A 20,658-nucleotide genomic window follows, 5' to 3' on the forward strand; every position below is an offset into this window, starting at 1 on the left:
TTTTTCACATCATTCTGGCCTGATGCTACAGAATATCATCTTTTCTGTAATTTTTTTATTTTTTTGGGGATGGCCGGTTTTGCAACTAGGCGACGCAATTGTTACTGCTTATGGTACACTCTTCAGCCAAAAAATCCATGGCATTGAGTGCAAAAATTGAAATTTCCATACAGTATTGAAACTCACCTTTTCGAACTCTTCATTTCTAAATACGATGTTCCGGCTTGTGGACCGTTCCTAACGAAGTGTTTTGGGATTTTTCAATTTACCCATTTTTCTTCAACTCTTGAATATCGGATACGATACCGTTTATATTTTCCCAATTCGTTCAATTGAAGCTTGTCCCCTTTCCAGGTTTTCCACGAAAAGATAAAATAAAAATTGTGAATGAAGGGAGGGTTCTCACTAGTTAATAAAAAATCAGTATACTAAGAAAAGCGGCACTAGAGAATATGGTTGTTGCCCCTACCCCGTCCAAGCTCAGCCGGCTTGGTACGCAATATGTTGGGTGTGTAGGCGAACACGAAAGCTTCGCTGCTCATTCGATTGTTGAACGTCATCGCGGAGAGACGCGATTTCTTGGGAACCACACTGACTACAAGCTTCATATTTGAAAAATACACAAAACACAACAATACTTCGTGCGCGCGAGTGTTTCTCTACCTGTTGATTCAGTGGTTGCAGCGTGGCATTGCGAGATATCACGAGTGCAATAGTGTTTACGAGTTGGGTGATAACAAATGATGTAGCGTTGACCTGTTTGAACTGACCTGACCCGGCGATATTAACATAGCATCAAAACAAACCTCCACTGCCGCCGGTCAACATAAAAGCAGCAGCGTCCTTCGCTCAGCTCTGGATAATAAATATTAATTTTTCACAGTTCATCGATTATTAGTTCTTTAGTAGCATAGTGTGGTGAATAAACATTTATATAAGTCATCTTAACAGCTCACTCACACGATGTGGTGCCGGAGATTGTACACATGCTGTTCCGTGCATTTACTTTTGCTGTCGACGCTGTTGACCTTCACACAGTGGCCCATTCGACAGGTAAGCAAGACTCAGGTGTATCGAAATATGGTGGTTATTATTAGCGAAATATTTTTATTTGTTTGTTCGACCCACTAACAAAGCAGTGTATTGGTAATAATGAGAACGATTGGAACATATTACCAGAGATATCACAAATTCTGAGCAGGTTTTCTCACCCCATTCTTGCAAGCATTGCGAGCACATGACAACCCCGGATATCTGGTTATTTCAGAGATTCACAGTGAAAGTAATTAAAACAGTTGATTGTACACTTCATTCAACCACGTTTACGTCACAGTGTTACCAATGCTCTAACCAAATTAATTCTGGAGTCACACATTACCTCGCATGCTGTTCCGCAACAATGCGCCTAACAGATTGTTTCATTGATCATATCTTTAAATGCTAATTGTTGGGTGAGAAACTTGCGTCTAGCCAATTCTTGTTTTCACTATGACGACAATATGCTAGTGCTATGGATGTTGCAGCTCAGATGAGGCAAAACGTAGGAGAAAGTCGTAACAAGATAATCCAATCTATAAATATTGTCACATAATCTACGGAGCCATCGGATGCATAAAAAAAAGATGTTCATTGTCCCACACGGGGATGACGAAGGTGCTGATAAGGCGTAAACTAATGTTGAACGGTATACGGGAAACTCTTCCGTTTCCTTTTGTCTTCCTCGAGTTTCCCCTAGTTCGGTGAAGGAGATGGAAACGAAGGAAAGCCAAGGCACATTTTCTCACCCAATGCCATACCCTCGAAGCTGTTCCAGGAATTTAATCAATGAGTAGGACATTTGTGAAAAGCCGTTCTATCGTAGCAGCAGGTTTTTTTTTATTTATAAACTCTCAATGCGAATCATTAGTTTAACCTTTTGCGGTCGTTGTCTGCTCACTGTCACCACAGCAAGGAAGTATACTAATCTTGTTCTTTATGAAACAATATATCGGTTCACACTTTTTCTAAAATAATTTTAATATTTAGTGATGATTGATGAATCCAAACGGTGCTCCCATGAATAATACACAACGGTACTTATAGGAGAAGTGTGTAATACGCACTCCCTAAGCGAGAATTGATTTATCCTGACCGTGCTCTTAAAAATTAAGGTAACAACCAGTCTTCCGAAAAACACTTACACATGTCCACGCGATGTGAAAATTCCATGTTTTTGTTTGAATTCGAACATGATTCTCGCTAGTGTTGAGTGTCTATCCCCAACACGAACAATGATACACAAACATAGACATGTGAAAACAAACACGATGTTTATAATTCAAGAACATCATGTACAAACATATCACCCGATGTTGCAGTATTCATTGTTTTCGTTTCGTTTCTTTTCATACACGGAAAGAAATTATTCATCCCAAAACATTTCTTCGTAGAATACTTTTTCACAGAAACGAACTTGAAATTTAGTTCGCATTTCAAAAATTGCACGAACTAAGAGGCTATAAGTTCATGCATTTATTAAGGCTCATATGGCGTCAGCCTAACGGGGCCGGGAGTTCAATATTTTGACAATGTTTGCTTACAACTATGTTAGTAATATGTAACCGATTACTCGCGGTTGGCTCGAGGTTAGTATTACAAGTGTTCTCATAATTGGGATGTTGCAGTCTTCAGTGCTCTGTACGTGTGCCCGACATGGGATACTTCCTATTGGGATGCAGCTGACCGTTAATCAGCAACGACCCCCTAGTCTGTACCCCATATCTAGCGTGGTGCGTCTTTTTCGACTCGAGGAATCCAGGATAGAATGATCACTAGCCGGCGCAATCATCAGCTCGTGTAGAGTTGTCATGAGCGGTACAACCTTTGGCTCTTGTTGAATCATCAGTGGACTGCACAACCTTCGGCCCGTGTATCTGTAAAGAGTGTGTGTATGTATTGCCGCGACTAAGTAAAAGTTTATAGATCGTTCATGTACATTTTGCAAGTCTAATCCTTGGTTTCGTTCAAAGAAAACATTCTCTGAATAGAAAGAAGCTTTCTATTTTTTTTTGCGTGCATGTTGGCAATTAAAGTCTGGGGAGCCGACTGCATAGCGGGCGACGTCGTACAAATGCTGACCAAAAAAATAAATACCCAAAAATTAGTTTTAGATGCAACCTTCAGCGGCACACAGCAGAACCAGCAGAGAAATTTCAGCGGCTAAAACACACCATTAATTTCTCGATGTTATCACAAACTGAATGAAGGAAAAAACTAAAAGCTACACTTACACTGCACTACATATGCTATGTGTGCATGCGATTGCATCATCCTTTCTTCTCCTCTTCTCCGCTCGTTTTATAGCTCGGGTCGCGATCGTCGCGAACAAGCAGTATTGGCCATTTGTATTCAAAGATCCAGCCAAAATTGTTGCTCCCGTGGTCGAGTGGTTAGCGTCACGCCTAACATGTCACTGCTGAATAATTCAATTTTAGTACTTGTTCAAATAGCTAATAATAGCGAATGTTACATGAATTCAATATATAAATTGATGCGTGCACTAAATAATGATATCAAATGTGAAAAACTCTCATATCAATCGATGTTTATTTTGTTCAGAACAGAAAAAGAGGTTTATTTTATTTGCCCAATATTTTTGATGAAGCACCCATTGTCATGAAAGGAAAGCATTTTTTCCATGTCAACATACCAACACACCACGCGTTGAGTGGTGGTGGTGTGGTGTCCGATTCGCTTCTTCTACTCTACGCACTGCCGGTGCTTGGGGTGAAAATGCAAGAGAAACTGTACACCATGTTCGAACATCATGTGAAACATTGAGATTAAACATCGTATGTCCAAACATACCACGAATACAAACATGTCACATTTTCTAACATAGGTACGGAAAAATCATGTTTGTACTCAAACACAAAACTGTGAACAGCAGCGTGGACATGTTTATTCCGGACGCAGTGTTTTTTGTGAAACATGGAAGACTGGTAACAACCACGTCAGTACGTAGATTAAAGGGTGTGTCACATCAAATTGCATCACGGAAAAAACGCTGTAGAAATTCGCCCAGTAGATCGATCCTTTTGAAAATTTTAGACAGTAAAATAAAAACTATTAAACAACTTTTGGCATTTTCTTTTTATTCATACTTCGAGCCCAAGCCCGTATGCTCGCACCTTCCTCTTTACCCCGTCCATAAGGTTCTGTACAACGTCAGGTTGTAGTTTTTTTTTAACAGAAATCCATTTTCTCTTGAAGTCCGCCTCCGATTTGACAACTTTTGGGTTCTTCCGGAGGGCCTGCTTCATAATCGCCCAATATTTCTCTATTGGGCGAAGCTCCGGCGCGTTGGGCGGGTTCATTTCCTTTGGCACGAAGGTGACCCCGTTGGCTTCGTACCACTCCAACACGTCCTTTGAATAGTGGCACGAAGCGAGATCCGGCCAGAAGATCAGATCGCTTGCCACACCATGTATTTTTTGGCAAACTTGGATAGTTTCTGCTTGCGAATCTCCTCCGGAACGCTGAATTTGTCCTCTGCGGAGAAGAACAACAGGCCCGGCAGTTGACGAAAGTCCTTTTTGACGTAGGTTTCGTCGTCCATTACCAGGCAATGCGGCTTCGTCAGCATTTCGGTGTACAGCTTCCGGGCTCGCGTCTTCCCCACCATGTTTTGCCTTTCGTCGCGGTTAGGAGCCTTCTGAACCTTGTATGTACGCAGGTCCTCCCGCTGCTTGGTCCGCTGGACGAATGAACTTGACAAATTCAGCTTATTGGCGACATCCCGGACCGAACTTCTCGGATCACGTCTAAACTGCTTAACTACGCGCTTGTGATCTTTTTCACTGACGGAGCATCCATTTTTGCCGTTCTTCACCTTCCGGTCGATGGTTAGGTTCTCGAAGTATCGTTTTAGTACTCTGCTGACCGTGGATTGGACGATTCCCAGCATCTTACCGATGTCCCGATGTGACAACTCCGGATTCTCGAAATGAGTGCACAGGATTAATTCACGACGCTCTTTTTCGTTCGACGAAATTTTTCCAAATTTACGAAAAACTGACAGTGAAGCATGGTCAACGTGATCTATACACTCTTATCTGATTATTAGCGAAAGCTGAAGATATAATTCCTAAAAATTAAATTTCTACAGCGTTTTTTCCGTAATGCAATTTGATGTGACACACCCTTTAGTTAACCCTTAGTCATCTGTAATCGTTCTGTTTTTTTTTGCCTGAATAACAAAAGTGCTTCGAATTTTATTTTGTAAGAATAGATTCCATCAATCTATTCCCTTCATGCCCACCAGCGAAGAGAAGAAACCGTTCCTCCGGTGAGCGTGTTCTCCCAGTATTCGTGCATTAATTCTCCAGTCCGCGCTCTCGTTTTCCTGCATTCTCTGAGCACATAATATAGATGTCAGATGTGAAGACATGTTTTCGTTGTCAAGACATTTAATTTTGTGAAAACATACTGAGGTAATTTCAAAGTATGTGAAAACAATTGTTTGTGTGATTTATCGAACATGATTTAGAAATATCGTGATGGTTTGCTCATATTTGAAAAAAATTGTAGGTGGTTGTATCCAAGATACGACCGCATTGTTGACGTAGAACTACGATGTTATATAAGTTATTATAAGCTGTTATATAAGTTATATAAGCTGTTATATAAGTCGCTTATTTATATTTTCGGATATTATTCTATAATGCTGTGGAATTTTAGAAACAACTGCTTAGTAGAATAATCTCTGAAATGGTTTTTTCATTGTAGAATCCGTTGACGATAATTGATTGATGATTCATTCTTGCCCTCGAAAAACAATACACTAGCTGATCGTATGTCGCAATTTATTTCATGTCAATGCATTGAAAATTTACCTCGAACGCTATTCCGGTGGCCTTTATCGCAATTGACATAGACTCGGCTACAGTCGATTATATACATGTTGTACCAGCACAATTATTCCACATCTCATAACTATATCAATATATCTTTGGCACCGTATGTAAAAAACAACAATGACAACGCGCCAAACAAGCGTTCGCCATAGCATGCATACAGAGCCATACATTGGTGGCTTGAAACTACTAGGAATATAAACACTTCTCGTCATTTTGCGCTATTCTCAAAAGAAACGCTTCTGTTAATATTACTGGCATCGAAAAAAGTTGCATTACTTTCTTATGTTCGAGAGAAGCGCAGCTGTCACCCTCAGTGGAGCAAGTTTTGTTACTGGCAAGCGAAATCTAATCACATACAAAATTCCAGAACTTTCTTGGTGACTAAACAAGCGAAATAAACTCTTTTTGTTAGTAACAACCTCGAAAACAGTAGCAATGCTTCATTATGATCAATATTAGTGCAAATGCAATCCTAGTTGAAGGCAGTTTTGCAACTGGCACGCAAACTCAAATAACTTAGAACATTCCAGTGAGACATTCAAGATGCTTGAAATTCCCCAAATAATTTTTTGGCGCACCAAAGACACCAACGAAGCCCTTATGATGACGGAAAACAGACAATGTTAACTGCTTGGAAAAAGACTGAATTATGCCACACAGCTTGTACTCTGCTGTACCACCCATCGATGCGAATTCGCTGATAAGTTTGTCAAGAGCAACCGCCTTCACCACCTGCGGGGGGAGCTTGATTTTGGTTGCTGCCAGGGTAACGGCGTTTACATTTTCGACCGACGCGCCGAAGTCACATACTTCGCTGTTGTTCGATGCGGTGTCACACTCGCGAAGGCTCGGTTCAGTGCGAGCGCTTTTCACTGCACCAACATCGCGTGCATTATTGGACGACGCTTCGTTTTTTGCAGTGCTCGAACCAGCCTTCCTCTTCTTCTTACTCAACACACACTACTCGAAGCGTCCAATTTTTAACGCGGAAAGAAAAACACACGATACGAATAACGCGAAAAACGAACTGGAAAAACCACACGACGATATCCAAGTTGAATTACCACTGGTGGGGTCCAATCTTGGATCGAAGCGCAACGAAAGCAAAGTGAACTGGATTGCTCAAGAGTCCGATACCGAATGAAAGTTTGCCTCAGCAAGATCCACTGTTTATACTCTAGGCAAATATTCCCCTTCATTCTTCTTCTTTTCCTTTGTTCACGGAGACTATGAACCCTCCGATTTCCCCTTCGTTGCTCGTCGATAAGTTGCTCGTTACTGACAGCTCTGTTCGGGGAAGCACACATATGGACAGAACAAATATATGGGAAAATGGAAACACTTAAAGTTTTCATGTATTTTAACCATTTACAAACCAGGAGATTCTAATGTATAGCATATTAAACAAATCTTAGGGAATTTCCGATTCGTTAAGTATGTAAATCGCCTAAATCCGTTCGCGGCAAAAATAGTTATTAACGTTAACTTTATTTCATAAAAACGTGACCTGTTTTCTGATTTGGCACCCTTAATGTAAGACGTAGTTCTACGTCAAAAAATCATCTGGCATCCCTCACATACAAGCTATTTCTCTCGTGAGAATGTTTACGGACGAAAGCGAGCAAACTGCCCCGATCGAGGGTATGCCATACTGCCCGATGGTAAGCTGATGCGGAAAATATCAAATTGAGAAGGAAATGAATCCTTTCTTACCATTTTCTCCATCTTAGATATTCACTGGGAACTCGACTCAATAAATATGACACAGTTATCGCCTCTGAATCGGTTTCAAGCAACAAAAACCTTATAGAAATGATGTAGAAAATTACATCGAAAATTGCTTCCAAAGAAAATTATTTTTCTTATTTTTTTAAAGCATGTTACAAATGTAAAACTTGCATGGTAGGATTCTATCATTGACTAGCACGATACCTTTATCCATTGCATTTCTATTCTTGCTAGTTTACGAAAAAATCCGGCGGGCCAAATTGCCTGGCAGGCGCGTTTTAAACATCTCCTCTATAAAAAAGTTGTCAACCATGCTTGAAAAAAGGCCTCATGGAAAATACGGCAAAGAGCATTGTTCTGTATGTTCAAACAGTTAGATAAAAGGCGATAGACGCCAAACTAATTATTTTGGTTAAACATACGAACACCTGAACTGTATTTTTGGGACTGTTTTGAAATATATTATACGAATTATAGCATAGGATAAATGATCTTGGTTTGTCCAATTTGGGGTGTTTTTACGCAACTAGTAAATGCAAATCGATTTTTCTTCATGAAAATCACACATAATCGATACGAGTTTGGGTTTGATGAAAAGCCCCAAGTCTCTAGTTGCTAATACTACCATAACTACCATAATGTTTTTTAACGATTTTCCTTAAAGAAGAATTATGATCATGGTTTGACCACCTCTGATCATGATTTGCCAAAAAAAAATGATCATGGTTTGTCCGGTTTTAGAAATCTCCATTTTTGAATGAAAATATTCGAATTCACAATTAGATGTTGCATTTATCATTGCTTGAGTTTACTGTCATCATATTGATTCATTCATAATTTAGGCTTTCTTCAGAATATTGCCTTTTCTTGGGCATTTTAGAAGTGTTCACCTCAACACAATCAACACAGAAAAACCATACTTCTGCTATGCGCGAAGCACACCATAAACAAACATAAACAAACTGCAGCGCGCCAAGCGGTTGCCATAGAAATCATGTGGACAAAACAACATTATTGAATTGGACAACTCATGATCAGAATTGAGTTCATCAAAATGCGTTAATTTAATGATTTAGCTATGTAAATCCGATACAAATGGTGAGCAAGCATGATGTTTACAATATTTATAAGTGTTATAATCCAGAAAAGGTCTGAATACGTGCCAAATAATCATCTGGTGATCGATTAAAAGTTAGCTCGAATGAGGGGCGCATTGACACAAATAGAAGGTGTATTTTATAATCCTTTGAAATATGTGATTTCGTAAAAATATACTATCAAACTACTATAAATCATGTAAAAGGCAATTTCATTTATATGTTTCGAAACATTCGAAGGCCTTATTTGACACAGGAGCGCTGAAATAGAGCATTCAAAAAAGTGGGCAAACCATGATCATATTTTCGACTGGACAAACCAAGATCATTTACCCTATATTTTTTATGTGAAAACAACACATTCAAACAAATTGTTAGTTTACATAAAAAAAAACAAATCCTGTTCATCCTGTAGCCCTTTTCAAAAAGTAGTCTAATTCTTTTTAGAAGATCTCAAGTATGCAAAGTTACATAACTCTTCTGTACTCGCGCGCAAAGTCGTAACTAGTGTACTCACAGACTGTGCCTCTATAATATTGCTATTGTGTATTTTTAATTGTTATTGGTATTTATTTGAATAAAATGATATAATTGAATGAAAAAAAAATCAGAGAATATTTTTTCTCAACTTCATTCAGTCTTAATAGTCATTCAATTCAACCACCTCATTGATTCTCGGTCTGTCAGACCGTATGCGCGAGTATAGGAGGGTTAAATATCCAATGTCTTTACACCCACAAACACTTCACTGCAGTCTGACGTGTTGCTGCCAATGACCAGTCGAGTTGGCATAAAGTCCATCAATCGTAGAAAACATATCACTAAAAGCATTATCTACCGTTAGCCACTACTTTTTTGTTTTCTTCAACATTTAAATTTATCTAATTTTGATGTCAAAGATGTCTCACATTCTGGTCATATTGTCAAGTATCTCGATAAAATAATAGCCTAGTGCGACTGTCATTCCGATTGTCCAGGAGCAAAAAACATATTTTTTAACCCATTTGTTTATTCATTTAGGCTCATTAGCATTTTAGCTGTGTACATGTTTCTTATCGTATCTATAAATTGTACATTCCACAGTAGCCATTTTCAGGCAGATTAGAGTATTCCTTCTGTGCCATTGCATATGATGCATTACACAGTAGCAATTTAGGCGTAAGAGTATTCCTTCTGTTCTTCCATTGTTCAGATAGACCACTGGGCCGCAGAGACAGTTGATATGATCATTGTTGTTTTATTATTGGCACAACAGTTCGATGTTTCTTGCAGAGCAGAGCAGTTGTATGGATGAATCGATCTTCATACGACCGTGGATCGCCCTTCATCGCTGATGATTGTTGCGTGGACGTAGTTATTCTATAACAACACAAAGATGGTCAATTGAGGGTCCTGAGCTTTGAACTCACGATCGATCGCTGGTAAGCGAACGCGCAACCAATGTGGCTACGAAGACCCACGAAAAACATATTGTTGGGACCAATTGGTCGGTGTTCAGTTAGATCGGAATTAGTAACACAATTATTATTTGGAGAAAAACGAGGTTAAAGTTTTATGCTATGTGGGGTTACCGTTGATCACTCAAAACAATTTCGATCCGTTATTTCTGATATGCGCTTGATTTTCCAAATCAGATAAATGTAGCATGCAGCTTACAAAATACTTAACCTAATGCAATCAATAACTCTAAATTTGGTCGGGTGGTCGGGTGGTCGTGATTGCGTTACTTACTGTGTATTAGTGATAGGAAATTATTAGAGATAGGAAATTAAGTAGGGGGCAGGGGGTCCAAAACCCGGATTTATACGAATTGAGTTATTTGTGTACGAGGCCTAATAAGGGTATTTAAGTAGTGCGACATAAACAAACATACCCCGATAACTTTGTAAACTCCTATTATAGCTCAATGAAGCATTCTATGTTACTACAGTCTCTATATGCTTGATAAAATTGGACAATCTTTATAAAAAGATCGATCTTGGTGAATCAATTTTCAAAACAGTGAAAAGATCGATTCACTGATTGAATCGGAATCAGGAAATCGTTCTTTGAAAATTCAAAAATCTTTTTTTCCAATTTATCTACAATTTCAATATGAGAGTCATCCTTTTTTGAACAGGAAATAAAAAAAATCATATTTCTATTGAAATATCAAAAGCATTTTGTTTAGTCCTCAGCATGAAGCCTGCAAAAAAATACTTTAAATTCCGGAAAAAAGTATTTTACAGGGCATTGAACTCGTGCCGTGATTGAACAATTTAATTGAATAAACTAAACACTTAAAAAAATAAAAATTAAAGCCATGCCATACTCCTGAAATTTAACCGAAGCTGATTCTGGGTTAAAGCGCCAGTTGAGGATAACTCTTCGGCTAGAAATTATGTCACAATCCAGCTCAGTGATCGTGTGAGTTACTGGTTAAAATCGTTACGTCGCGCCCCCAACTAGCTGCCACTACTTCTGATCCAAATATTTATAAAATTTGTTAGGTTTCTTTGGTGAGATTTGAATCAATGTTTAGTGTACAAAACAAACTTGCAAAAAGTTTTTCTGGGATCGGAAAAATCGATCATCCCGATATCTTCGAGTACAAAGAATCGATCCAAAAAATTGGAAATCGAAATGAAAAAAAAACAATCTTCTGAATATCGATTCAAGATCGCCCAAACTTAGTGCAAATCGCTAGGCATTCAGTCCCTGAAAAGTAGCGAACTCTGCATCGCAAGCCTCAGCCCTTTTGATTTATCAGCCAGTCAAACTGCATAAAAAACGAGGTCCAACAGCGAGGAGCAGTCAGTCAATTTCGAGCCATGGAGCAATTCATACCACAAATCAGAGTAGGGTAAATGATCTTGGTTTGTCCAATTTGGGGTGTTTTTACGCAACTAATAAATGCAAATCGATTTTTCTTCATGAAAATCACACATAATCGATACGAGTTTGGGTTTGTTGAAAAGCCCCAAGTCTCTAGTTGCTAATACTACCATAAGGTGTTGAAATTATTCAAATTTTTATGCTTTTTAACGATTTTCCTTAAAGAAGAATTATGATCATGGTTTGACCACCTCTGATCATGGTTTGCCCAAAAAAATGATCATGGTTTGTCCGGTTTTAGAAATCTCCATTTTTGAATGAAAACATTCGAATTCACAATTAGATGTTGCATTTATCATTGCTTGAGTTTACTGTCATCATATTGATTCATCCAGAAAAAGGTCTGAATACGTGCCAAATAATCATCTGGTGATCGATTAAAAGTTAGCTCGAATGAGGGGCGCATTGACACAAATAGAAGGTGTATTTTATAATCCTTTAAAACATGTGATTTCGTAAAAATATACTACCAAACTACTATAAATCATGTAAAAGGCAATTTCATTTATATGTTTCGAAACATTCGAAGGCCTTATTTGACACAGGAGCACTGAATTAGAGCATTCAAAAAAGTGGGCAAACCATGATCATATTTTCGACTGGACAAACCAAGATCATTTACCCTAACCCTAACAAGTAGTAAAATAATATCCATACGAGCTGTATAGGCGTCAGCGACGACAAAAGTGCGAATGTGCCTGTTACAACGGATCGAATTTTCTGGCGAGAATGAATCGATCGACTTGAGCTGTCTTTTTTGGGTTCGTTTCCGCGCAAGCAAGGTTTATATTTTAGGACATTTTCTATGTGACCACCCCTTTTTTTCGCTAACGCGTTTTGAACGGTGAACAAAATTCTTCATGCACAACTCTAACATTACGACTTCGATGCTGTTGAAAATCCGAGTTATTTCTTCTTTAAGTTCCTCCATATTTCGTGACTTATTAACATAGCAACGGTTCTTCAAGTACCCCCAGAGGAAGTAATCGTCGACGAGAATTGTTGTTTGTTCCGTTTGTTCCCTAAGAGGACAAAGTTTCATTAAGGCTTCGGTTGCTCGAGTAATATGATTTCACTAAAAATACACGTTCTTGTAAGTTGTACATCTTGACACTAAAAACCATCCGATCAGACTGAACGAGTAACCGAATATCATCGTCCCGACCATACACGGAGCGAAAAAAGCTTTTTATAAGGAATTATTCGATTTTTTTGCGTGAGCGTTTAATCTGAAAGACACTGTATGTTCTGCCGTGAGTTCGTACACCCAAACTAGCGTTGGCTGAAAACATCTCATCTTTATCAGAAATGATGCCATTTCGTGTGCTGGAGGGTCAAATGCGCAAATGAGCTGTTTTAAAAGCCTCAAAATGGTTTTTATGTATGCGAGCAGACATCTCTTTCTGTTTTCTTTTCTCATTTCATTTGGGATTATACCAAAAAAAAGTCCGTACGACGTCAATGGGGATCGAACCAAGGCCGGTTGGAATGCAAAGCTGTTTCACACGACCACGCTATCCATATAGCTGCCAGTACTGTTATATTGAAGCGTGATAATATTACACCACATCATAAAATGAAGTTGGATAGTGTTTTCTAAGAGGATAAAGAAGAACATGAACGAGAATATATTTTTTTCTGTCTGGGCCGTGTATTTGGCAAACTATACGAAAGGCTTTCATATGCTTTCATTTAAATGTGTCTCCTGTTTCGCTCACTCATATTAGCTCTAGCATATATATTATACAAATGATATACATGTATTGGGAAGTAGAACATTTTCTGTGATTGTTCAGCTCATTCAATGTAATAAATCGGGATGCCATAACATGTGCTAAAAATTAACTTTGGGTGTAATGTTTTATTTATTTAGAATTCTAAATCACAAAACCAGTTGTATCTCGGGATTGATTTAAGGTACAAAAAATATTTTTATATTAAAATACATATAATTTATTGTTATTTTCAAAAAAAAAGTTTAAAATATATTCCGTTACAATTTTGTTGAATTTTCGTACTTTTGTTCGGATACGTTTGGACTCTCTGACGGTCAACCTCTGCGGCCATTTATTCCACGAATTCTTCATGTCTGCAGCATCCCGAATCACTTTGACACCCTTCTTTAATTTCCGCTTGACAAATGACCAATATTTTGCGATTGGGCGGAATTAAGGGCAATTGTAAAGGTTGAGGTCTTTTTCAATGTAACCGACCCCATTGTCACGGTACCACTGAAGCATCACTCGACTGTAATTACAGCTAGCCAAATCTGGCCAAAACACGGCCAGACCTTTATGCGCCTTAATAAACAGTAGGAGACGTTTCTGCAAGTACTCTTTCCTATACATTTTCGAGTCCATTGTGTTGTTTGTGACGAGAAACTTGGTTCGTAAGTTCCGTATGATGCGTCCCCTGATCCATCCGAAGAACAGTTGTACGTTCACGGAAACGTTTCAGCATATCATACACGGTCGATTTAGCCACTTTCAGCGATTTCACAACTTTTTCAAAACAAAACGGATCAACGTTAAATTTTCACCTCCGAAAGATACAGGCTCCAAATAATTTGTCAAAAGATTTCAGATGCACCCACTACGATTGTCACTGTAAAATGAGCAGTGATACGGATTCCGTATGTTTCAAGCTTTAAGGCCCATTTATACGTCGCTAGTAGCTGATTTGACAGTGAGCGGCTACTGGGCCGGTGAACTCGCTTGACAATTGATTGATTCGCCTTGTCGGTTCACACAGTGTGAGCTGCTGACGATAAACTTGATACTACAGCATTGGCTTACCAGAGATGACAGATGATTTTCAAATGTGTACTTGCGTTGTACGTGTACAGCGTTGTACAGGTACCATCGTAGCATGACAGACATACTTTGGTTGTACATTGCACCACATGTCAAACTGACAATCAGAAATTCGACCAATTTTCACCACATGTTTCAATGAGTTTTTTATTTAGCGTCTGAACTATCAAACACAACAAACAAGTTTCCAAACTGAGTTATTAACTCAAGAGAAAGTCAATGAAAAGAATATTTACCAAGTGTTTTGATTCAGTTTGTTCATGCTACCCACCACTAACCGATTGTGGCGCTGCGCACAGTACAACTGTAGTCATGTACAACAGTGAAATAGGTCGGTACAGATACAGCGATTGTACCGAGATGCTTGCATGGTTATAGCGCTGTACATGGTGACAGACATACATTTTTCGAAGTACAGCGCAAGTACAGTTGTATGTCTGTCATAAGTATTACATTTATGTTCACGATGGCTAAATATGCAAACAGTAGTCATTATATAAAGGGAATCAAGAGGGAATGAGTAATGAATGTGGGAGAAGGCATCGATGGCGTTGTCGTGTTCTTGTGGCTTGACAACAACCATACCGAAAAACGACACTCTTCATTGAACGGTAAGGTACCTGAATAAGCATCAACTTATTGTCACCTGCTGATGCGTGAGATTGGGTCAATATAATTCATGGGAAATTGACATTTCACTGATCAACATAAAAAGTGTGAACGTTAAGGCTGATTTAGACGATGCCAGTCAGCGCTCTAGTTGAAGTATACAGTGAACAGAGAACAGGCACTCTAAATCTAAATCAGCCTTTAGGAGTGTCGTGGGGAATATTGAGACTTATTATACGTAGAATGCACACGTCACAGCCTAATTGAAATTCGCAAAATGTCTAGTATAAATGTAAATGTAACACTAGCTGGTAGCATAGAGCTGGAAACGGCTGAATTTTTTTTATATTTATATTAGGCTGTCAAAAAAGTCTTGCGGTATTTTCGCGAGCATAGTGCTGGAAACGGCTTCATAGCTGATTTTTTTTATATTTATATTAGGCTGTCAAAAAAGTCCTGCGGTATTTCCGCGAGGTGTCGTTGTAAGCGCGTAGTTCTAGTTGTATTCATTGTATCGAATCATACTATAGCTAGTTGGAAAGGTATTTTTGCGCGCTATAAGTCCTTGACAGTGTTTTGTTTGGTTAAGTCGTTCGTGAGTTATAGTGTCGCAAATATAGAGCAAAATAAAGAGAAAATACGACATATTTTACAGTACTATTATGACAAAGGCAAAAATGCATCTCAAGCTGCCAATAAAATTTGTGCAGTTTATGGACCCGATACAGTTTCCATTTCCACCGCACAACGATGGTTTCAACGTTTTCGTTCTGGTGTAGAGGTCGTCGAAGATGCGCCACGCTCCGGAAGGCCTGTCGTCGAAAATTTCGACAAAATCGCTGAATTCGCCGAGAAAGACGTAGTAGCAGCCGTAGCATCGGCCAAGAGCTGGGGATAAGTCATCAAACCGTTATTAACCATTTGAAGCAGCTTGGATTCACAAAGAAGCTCGATGTATGGGTGCCACACACGTTGACGCAAAAAAACATCTTTGACCGTATCAACGCATGTGAATCGCTGCTGAATCGCAACAAAATCGACCCGTTTCTGAAGCGGATGGTGACTGGCGATGAAAAGTGGGTCACTTACGACAACGTGAAGCGCAAACGGTCGTGGTCGAAGCCCGCTGAAGCGGCTCAGACGGTGGCCAAGCCCTCATTAACGGCCAGGAAGGTTCTGCTGTGTGTTTGGTGGGATTGTCAAGGAATAATCTATTATGAGCTGCTTCCCTATGGCCAAACGCTCAATTCGGACCTGTACTGCCAACAACTGGACCGCTTGAAGGCGGCACTCATGAAGAAGAGGCCATCTTTGATAAACAGAGGCCGCATTGTCTTCCATCAGGACAACGCCAGGCCACACACTTCTTTGGTGACGCGCCAGAAGCTCCGGGAGCTCGGATGGGAGGTTTTTTTTGCATCCGCCGTATAGTCCGGACCTTGCACCAAGTGACTACCACCAGTTTTTGTCCATGGCGAACGAGCTAGGTAGTCAGAAGTTAGCCACAATAGAGGCCTGTGAAAATTGGCTATCCGAGTTTTTTGCCAATAAGGAAGCGAGCTTCTATAACAGGGGTATTATGAAGTTGGCATCTCGTTGGGAACAAGTCATCGAACAAAACGGCGCATATTTGACTTAAAACAGATGATTGTAACTAATTTTATGAACAAATGAAAATTCAAAAAAAATACCGCAGGACTTTTTTGACAGCCTAATATACTTAAATCAATCGCCACAAATATTTGTTTACGCATCGGTCGTCCGGTTATCTTTTTTTGTATGTTCTTCTGCGCCCAAGGAAGGTTTATGTGACGAGGAAAATTTTGAATCCGCGTTGACGAATTTATTTTCGTGTTTTAATTAGTTTGAAGCGAAAATGCCAATGAAGAAACTATTCATTCACCCTCCATGTATATTTTTCATTATTTTATCTATACAGAACGCAGGAGCCATCTCATCCCACAACGACTGTTCACTATGCTTCTATCATCATAACTGGATTGTACCATTGATAGAGAGAGAGCAAACAGTACCTAATATTCAAACTAACCGACCTTCTTCAGGGACCCACATTTATTAATAGTTTTATGTTCTTTTATGTTTTTATGTTTTATATTTTATGTTTATGCTCATTTTAATACTCCCTTTTGTGATAGAGTTCGGGCAAAGTTTGGTACAGCAAATCTTGCAACGATCTCAATATTTTGGGTGACTTCTCTTAAGGTGGCCGTACACTGTTTACCCGGAGGTCAAATATTTGATATTTTTTGACAGATAAGGTTTGATTTGATATTTGTACAAACACTATTTTGTTTGCCACTCTTCAATTTTCAACAGTAGTAAACAATATCAAACACCGAACATGGTGAAATATTCAAGGTAACCTAACCATATACCGACAGGTTCGAAGAACAGACTGAAAAAATATTTTAGGCATCCAATAATTGAATATTTGCTTGTCGTGTTTTGTGTAGAATATATTTGATCAGTACACGTTGGACAAAATTTATCTGTCAAATAGAGTCAAATATTTGGCTTCGGTCAAACAGTGTATGAGCACCCTTAGCATTGTTTTTTGAATCATAACTATCTGTTTTCAATATATATTGTCGTTATTCTGTCTATATACTACATTCCCTTAGGAAAATCATGTTATAAGCTCACACTCTCTCTTGCTAGAAAAGTCCGCATACACTCAAAATGATAAATACAAACCTAATATGAAGTTCTTTCTTCCACAGGTCGATGCACAATTTTCAGTGGACCAGATGAGAGTCGTGGCTCAGTCAAATAACGAGACCAACTTTCAGCAAACGTTGAAGAGGATACTCAAACCAAGAATTGTAGGTACCGCAAGTCATGACGAAGTCAAACGATACATCGTGGAACAGCTTAATCAGCTCCACTTCGACGTTGAATTGGATGAGTTCAGCGGCAAAACGCCCCATTTTGGGAGACTCAAATTTTCCAACATAATCGCGAAACTAAATCCGACCGCGGACAAATATCTAACGCTTGCATGCCACTACGATAGCAAGTATTTCCGGGAGCATGCCTTCGTGGGTGCCGTAGACTCTGCCGTGCCGTGCGCGATGATGCTTAACTTGGCAAAAACAACCGAATCGGCACTTGATTTGCTCAAAAATAACACGGATCTTAGTTTGATGCTGATATTTTTCGACGGCGAAGAAGCTTTCCGCAAGTGGTCCGCAGCAGACTCACTCTACGGCTCACGTCATCTGGCATCGAAGTGGACCACGATGCCATACGTTTCAAAAACTCTCGCAAAGTCCATGCGAGAGATTGATAGGATCCAGCTGATGGTGCTGTTGGATTTGATTGGTGGAGAAAATCCCAAGTTTTATAGTTTTTTCGATAACACGAAAAATTACCACCGGAGATTGAGCAACATTGAATCATCACTGCGAAAAAGTAGACTTCTGCTGAAGGACCCAAAAAGTAACCAAATGTTCATTGATAAAGTGGCCCTCAATCGGATAGAAGACGATCATCTGCCATTCTTGAAACGAAGTATGTTTCATAAATTAATTACATAGGAAGTGGAGAGATTAACACCATTTTGTTTTTCAGATATACCAATTCTCCATCTTATTCCGATTCCATTCCCTAAACACTGGCACAAACCAGAGGACAATGAAATAAACCTAAGTTCAAAAACAATTAAAAACATAAATATGATTTTTCGGGTTTTTATGCTTGAGTACTTAACTTATTGTAACAGTAAATACGGAAAATCATTGAATAACTGTTTGGATTAAACGTTCAAATAAGCCAACCATACTCAAGAAGCTTTAGTCACTACTCCATACAAAGATTTATTTATGCAAATATGTTTTTTTTTCGAATTGCTAATCTATTTATTGTCCCGTAGCACCGTTTAAAATGTAGCATTTTGATCTACTTTAAAAATATATGTTTTGAAAAATTTTATTCCATAATAGTACTAATCTGTCCGAATGCAATTTTCCCCCACGATCTCTGTATCGATTTATGAAGAAATTTCCATTTTTTCCTCTGTGATGCGAAGAGAAACTTAAATTCACCCACCTTCTCCGTCATCGTCAACGAAAACGCTCCTCTTTGGTCTATAATCACCCTAGTTCTAGATAAGTGCATAGAGGCGAATGAACTGCAAAGTTTAAAGCCTCTTAAAAACAAAGAAGAAGAAGAAGATAAGTGCAAGCGCAAGATGATGAAAGATATTTTTGATGATGAAAGATATTTTGATGAAATGATATTTTTTTGAAAGATATTTTTTTCATTGAAAAAATATGAAAGATGAAAGATATTTTTGATGAAAGATATTTTGATGATGAAAGATATTTTTTTCATTCAACACTCAGTCACGCTAGAAAGTGGAGAGAGAGCGCACAAACTCGCACAGTGCAGCGGATAAATTCTCTGGAGAGTATACTTTGGTGAGGCCTTACCTGTGCGCTCTGACTGGCGCTCTGGATGCGCATAGGTAAAAAAACAGAAGTGGTTTTCAATTAACTTAGCGCTATGGTTCGCTGAAAGAAGTAAACCGAGGTGAAAAGTGCGTGTGGATTGTATGTCGAATGGGAATGCACTCTTCAGTGTACTCCCCAGTATGGCAGTGCGGATCAGCGCGCTTCAGTGCTGGACACAGGTTTTCGCACATTCGAGCTTCCAAGAGTAAAGTGAGTGTGGCTCAATCGCACCAAGATTTTTCCCAACTTGCGCACACTAGCTCTTCATATATTCGCCGGTGAAAGGGAAAAGCTCATGATTTCTCTTTGGGGCTGTCCACATATCACGTGGACAACTTTAGAGGGGTTGGGGTTGGTTTAGGGGATACGAAACTGTCTTCTTTTGTCCACGGTAAGGAGGGTGAAGGGGGTAGAGATAATTTCCACATGGACACATAAAATAATTTTTTTTAATACATTACATCTGATCTGTAAGTTTCTCGTTTCTAATTGGTTCAACAAATTCAGTAGTTGCTGGTACTGTGCAAAGAGGCTCTGAGTATGCCGGTCGGACATCCATACTTCTCTCAGATCGTTTATCTTCTTCGTTGAAATCTGTATTCTGTGAGTAACGCACATAAATTGTGAGCGATCGATTTTTTCCTGTTTTAGGATCATTCCTTCCACCAGGATGAAGTTATCACTGCATACTGGTAATATTGTAATATATAAAAAATGCTCGACATTATTTTCTTATTTGCGGGTTTCTGTCCAACTTCAGTTTGCCGTTAACTGTTTTAAAAGCTTAAAAAAGGTTTGTATGTATGCGAGCAGACATCTCTTTCTGTTTTCTTTTCTCATTTGATTTGGGATTGCACAAGAAAAAATCATACGACGTCAATGGGGATCGAACCAAGGCCGGCTGGTCTGCAAAGCTATTTCACACGTCCACGCTATCCATATAGCTGCCAGTGTTGATATACGGAAGCGTGATAATATTACGCCTCATCATAAAATGAAGTTGGAAAGTGTTTTCCAAGAGGATAAAGAAGAACATGAACGAGAATATATCTTTCTCTGTCTGGGCCGTGTATTTGGCAAACTATACGAAAAGCTTTCATATGCTTTCATTTAAATGTGTGTCATGTTTCGCTCGCTCATATTGCCTCTAGCATATACAGGGTTTTCC

At 39.0% G+C, this 20,658-nt stretch overlaps 1 protein-coding gene across 1 annotated transcript; it reads left to right on the forward strand.

Moving 5' to 3' along the window:
* The first annotated feature begins 545 nt into the window (after positions 1–545).
* Positions 546–18,969, forward strand: LOC129764442 (glutaminyl-peptide cyclotransferase-like). The gene is made up of 3 exons (XM_055763521.1): positions 546–1,053; positions 17,760–18,549; positions 18,610–18,969. Exons 1-3 carry the CDS (start codon positions 964–966, stop codon positions 18,795–18,797), a joined length of 1,068 nt encoding a protein of 355 aa, XP_055619496.1. The 5' UTR covers positions 546–963; the 3' UTR covers positions 18,798–18,969.
* Positions 18,970–20,658: the final 1,689 nt, after the last annotated feature.

Source organism: Toxorhynchites rutilus, chromosome 2 (genome assembly GCF_029784135.1).
Source record: "Toxorhynchites rutilus septentrionalis strain SRP chromosome 2, ASM2978413v1, whole genome shotgun sequence".
Classification (NCBI taxonomy): domain Eukaryota; kingdom Metazoa; phylum Arthropoda; class Insecta; order Diptera; family Culicidae; genus Toxorhynchites; species Toxorhynchites rutilus.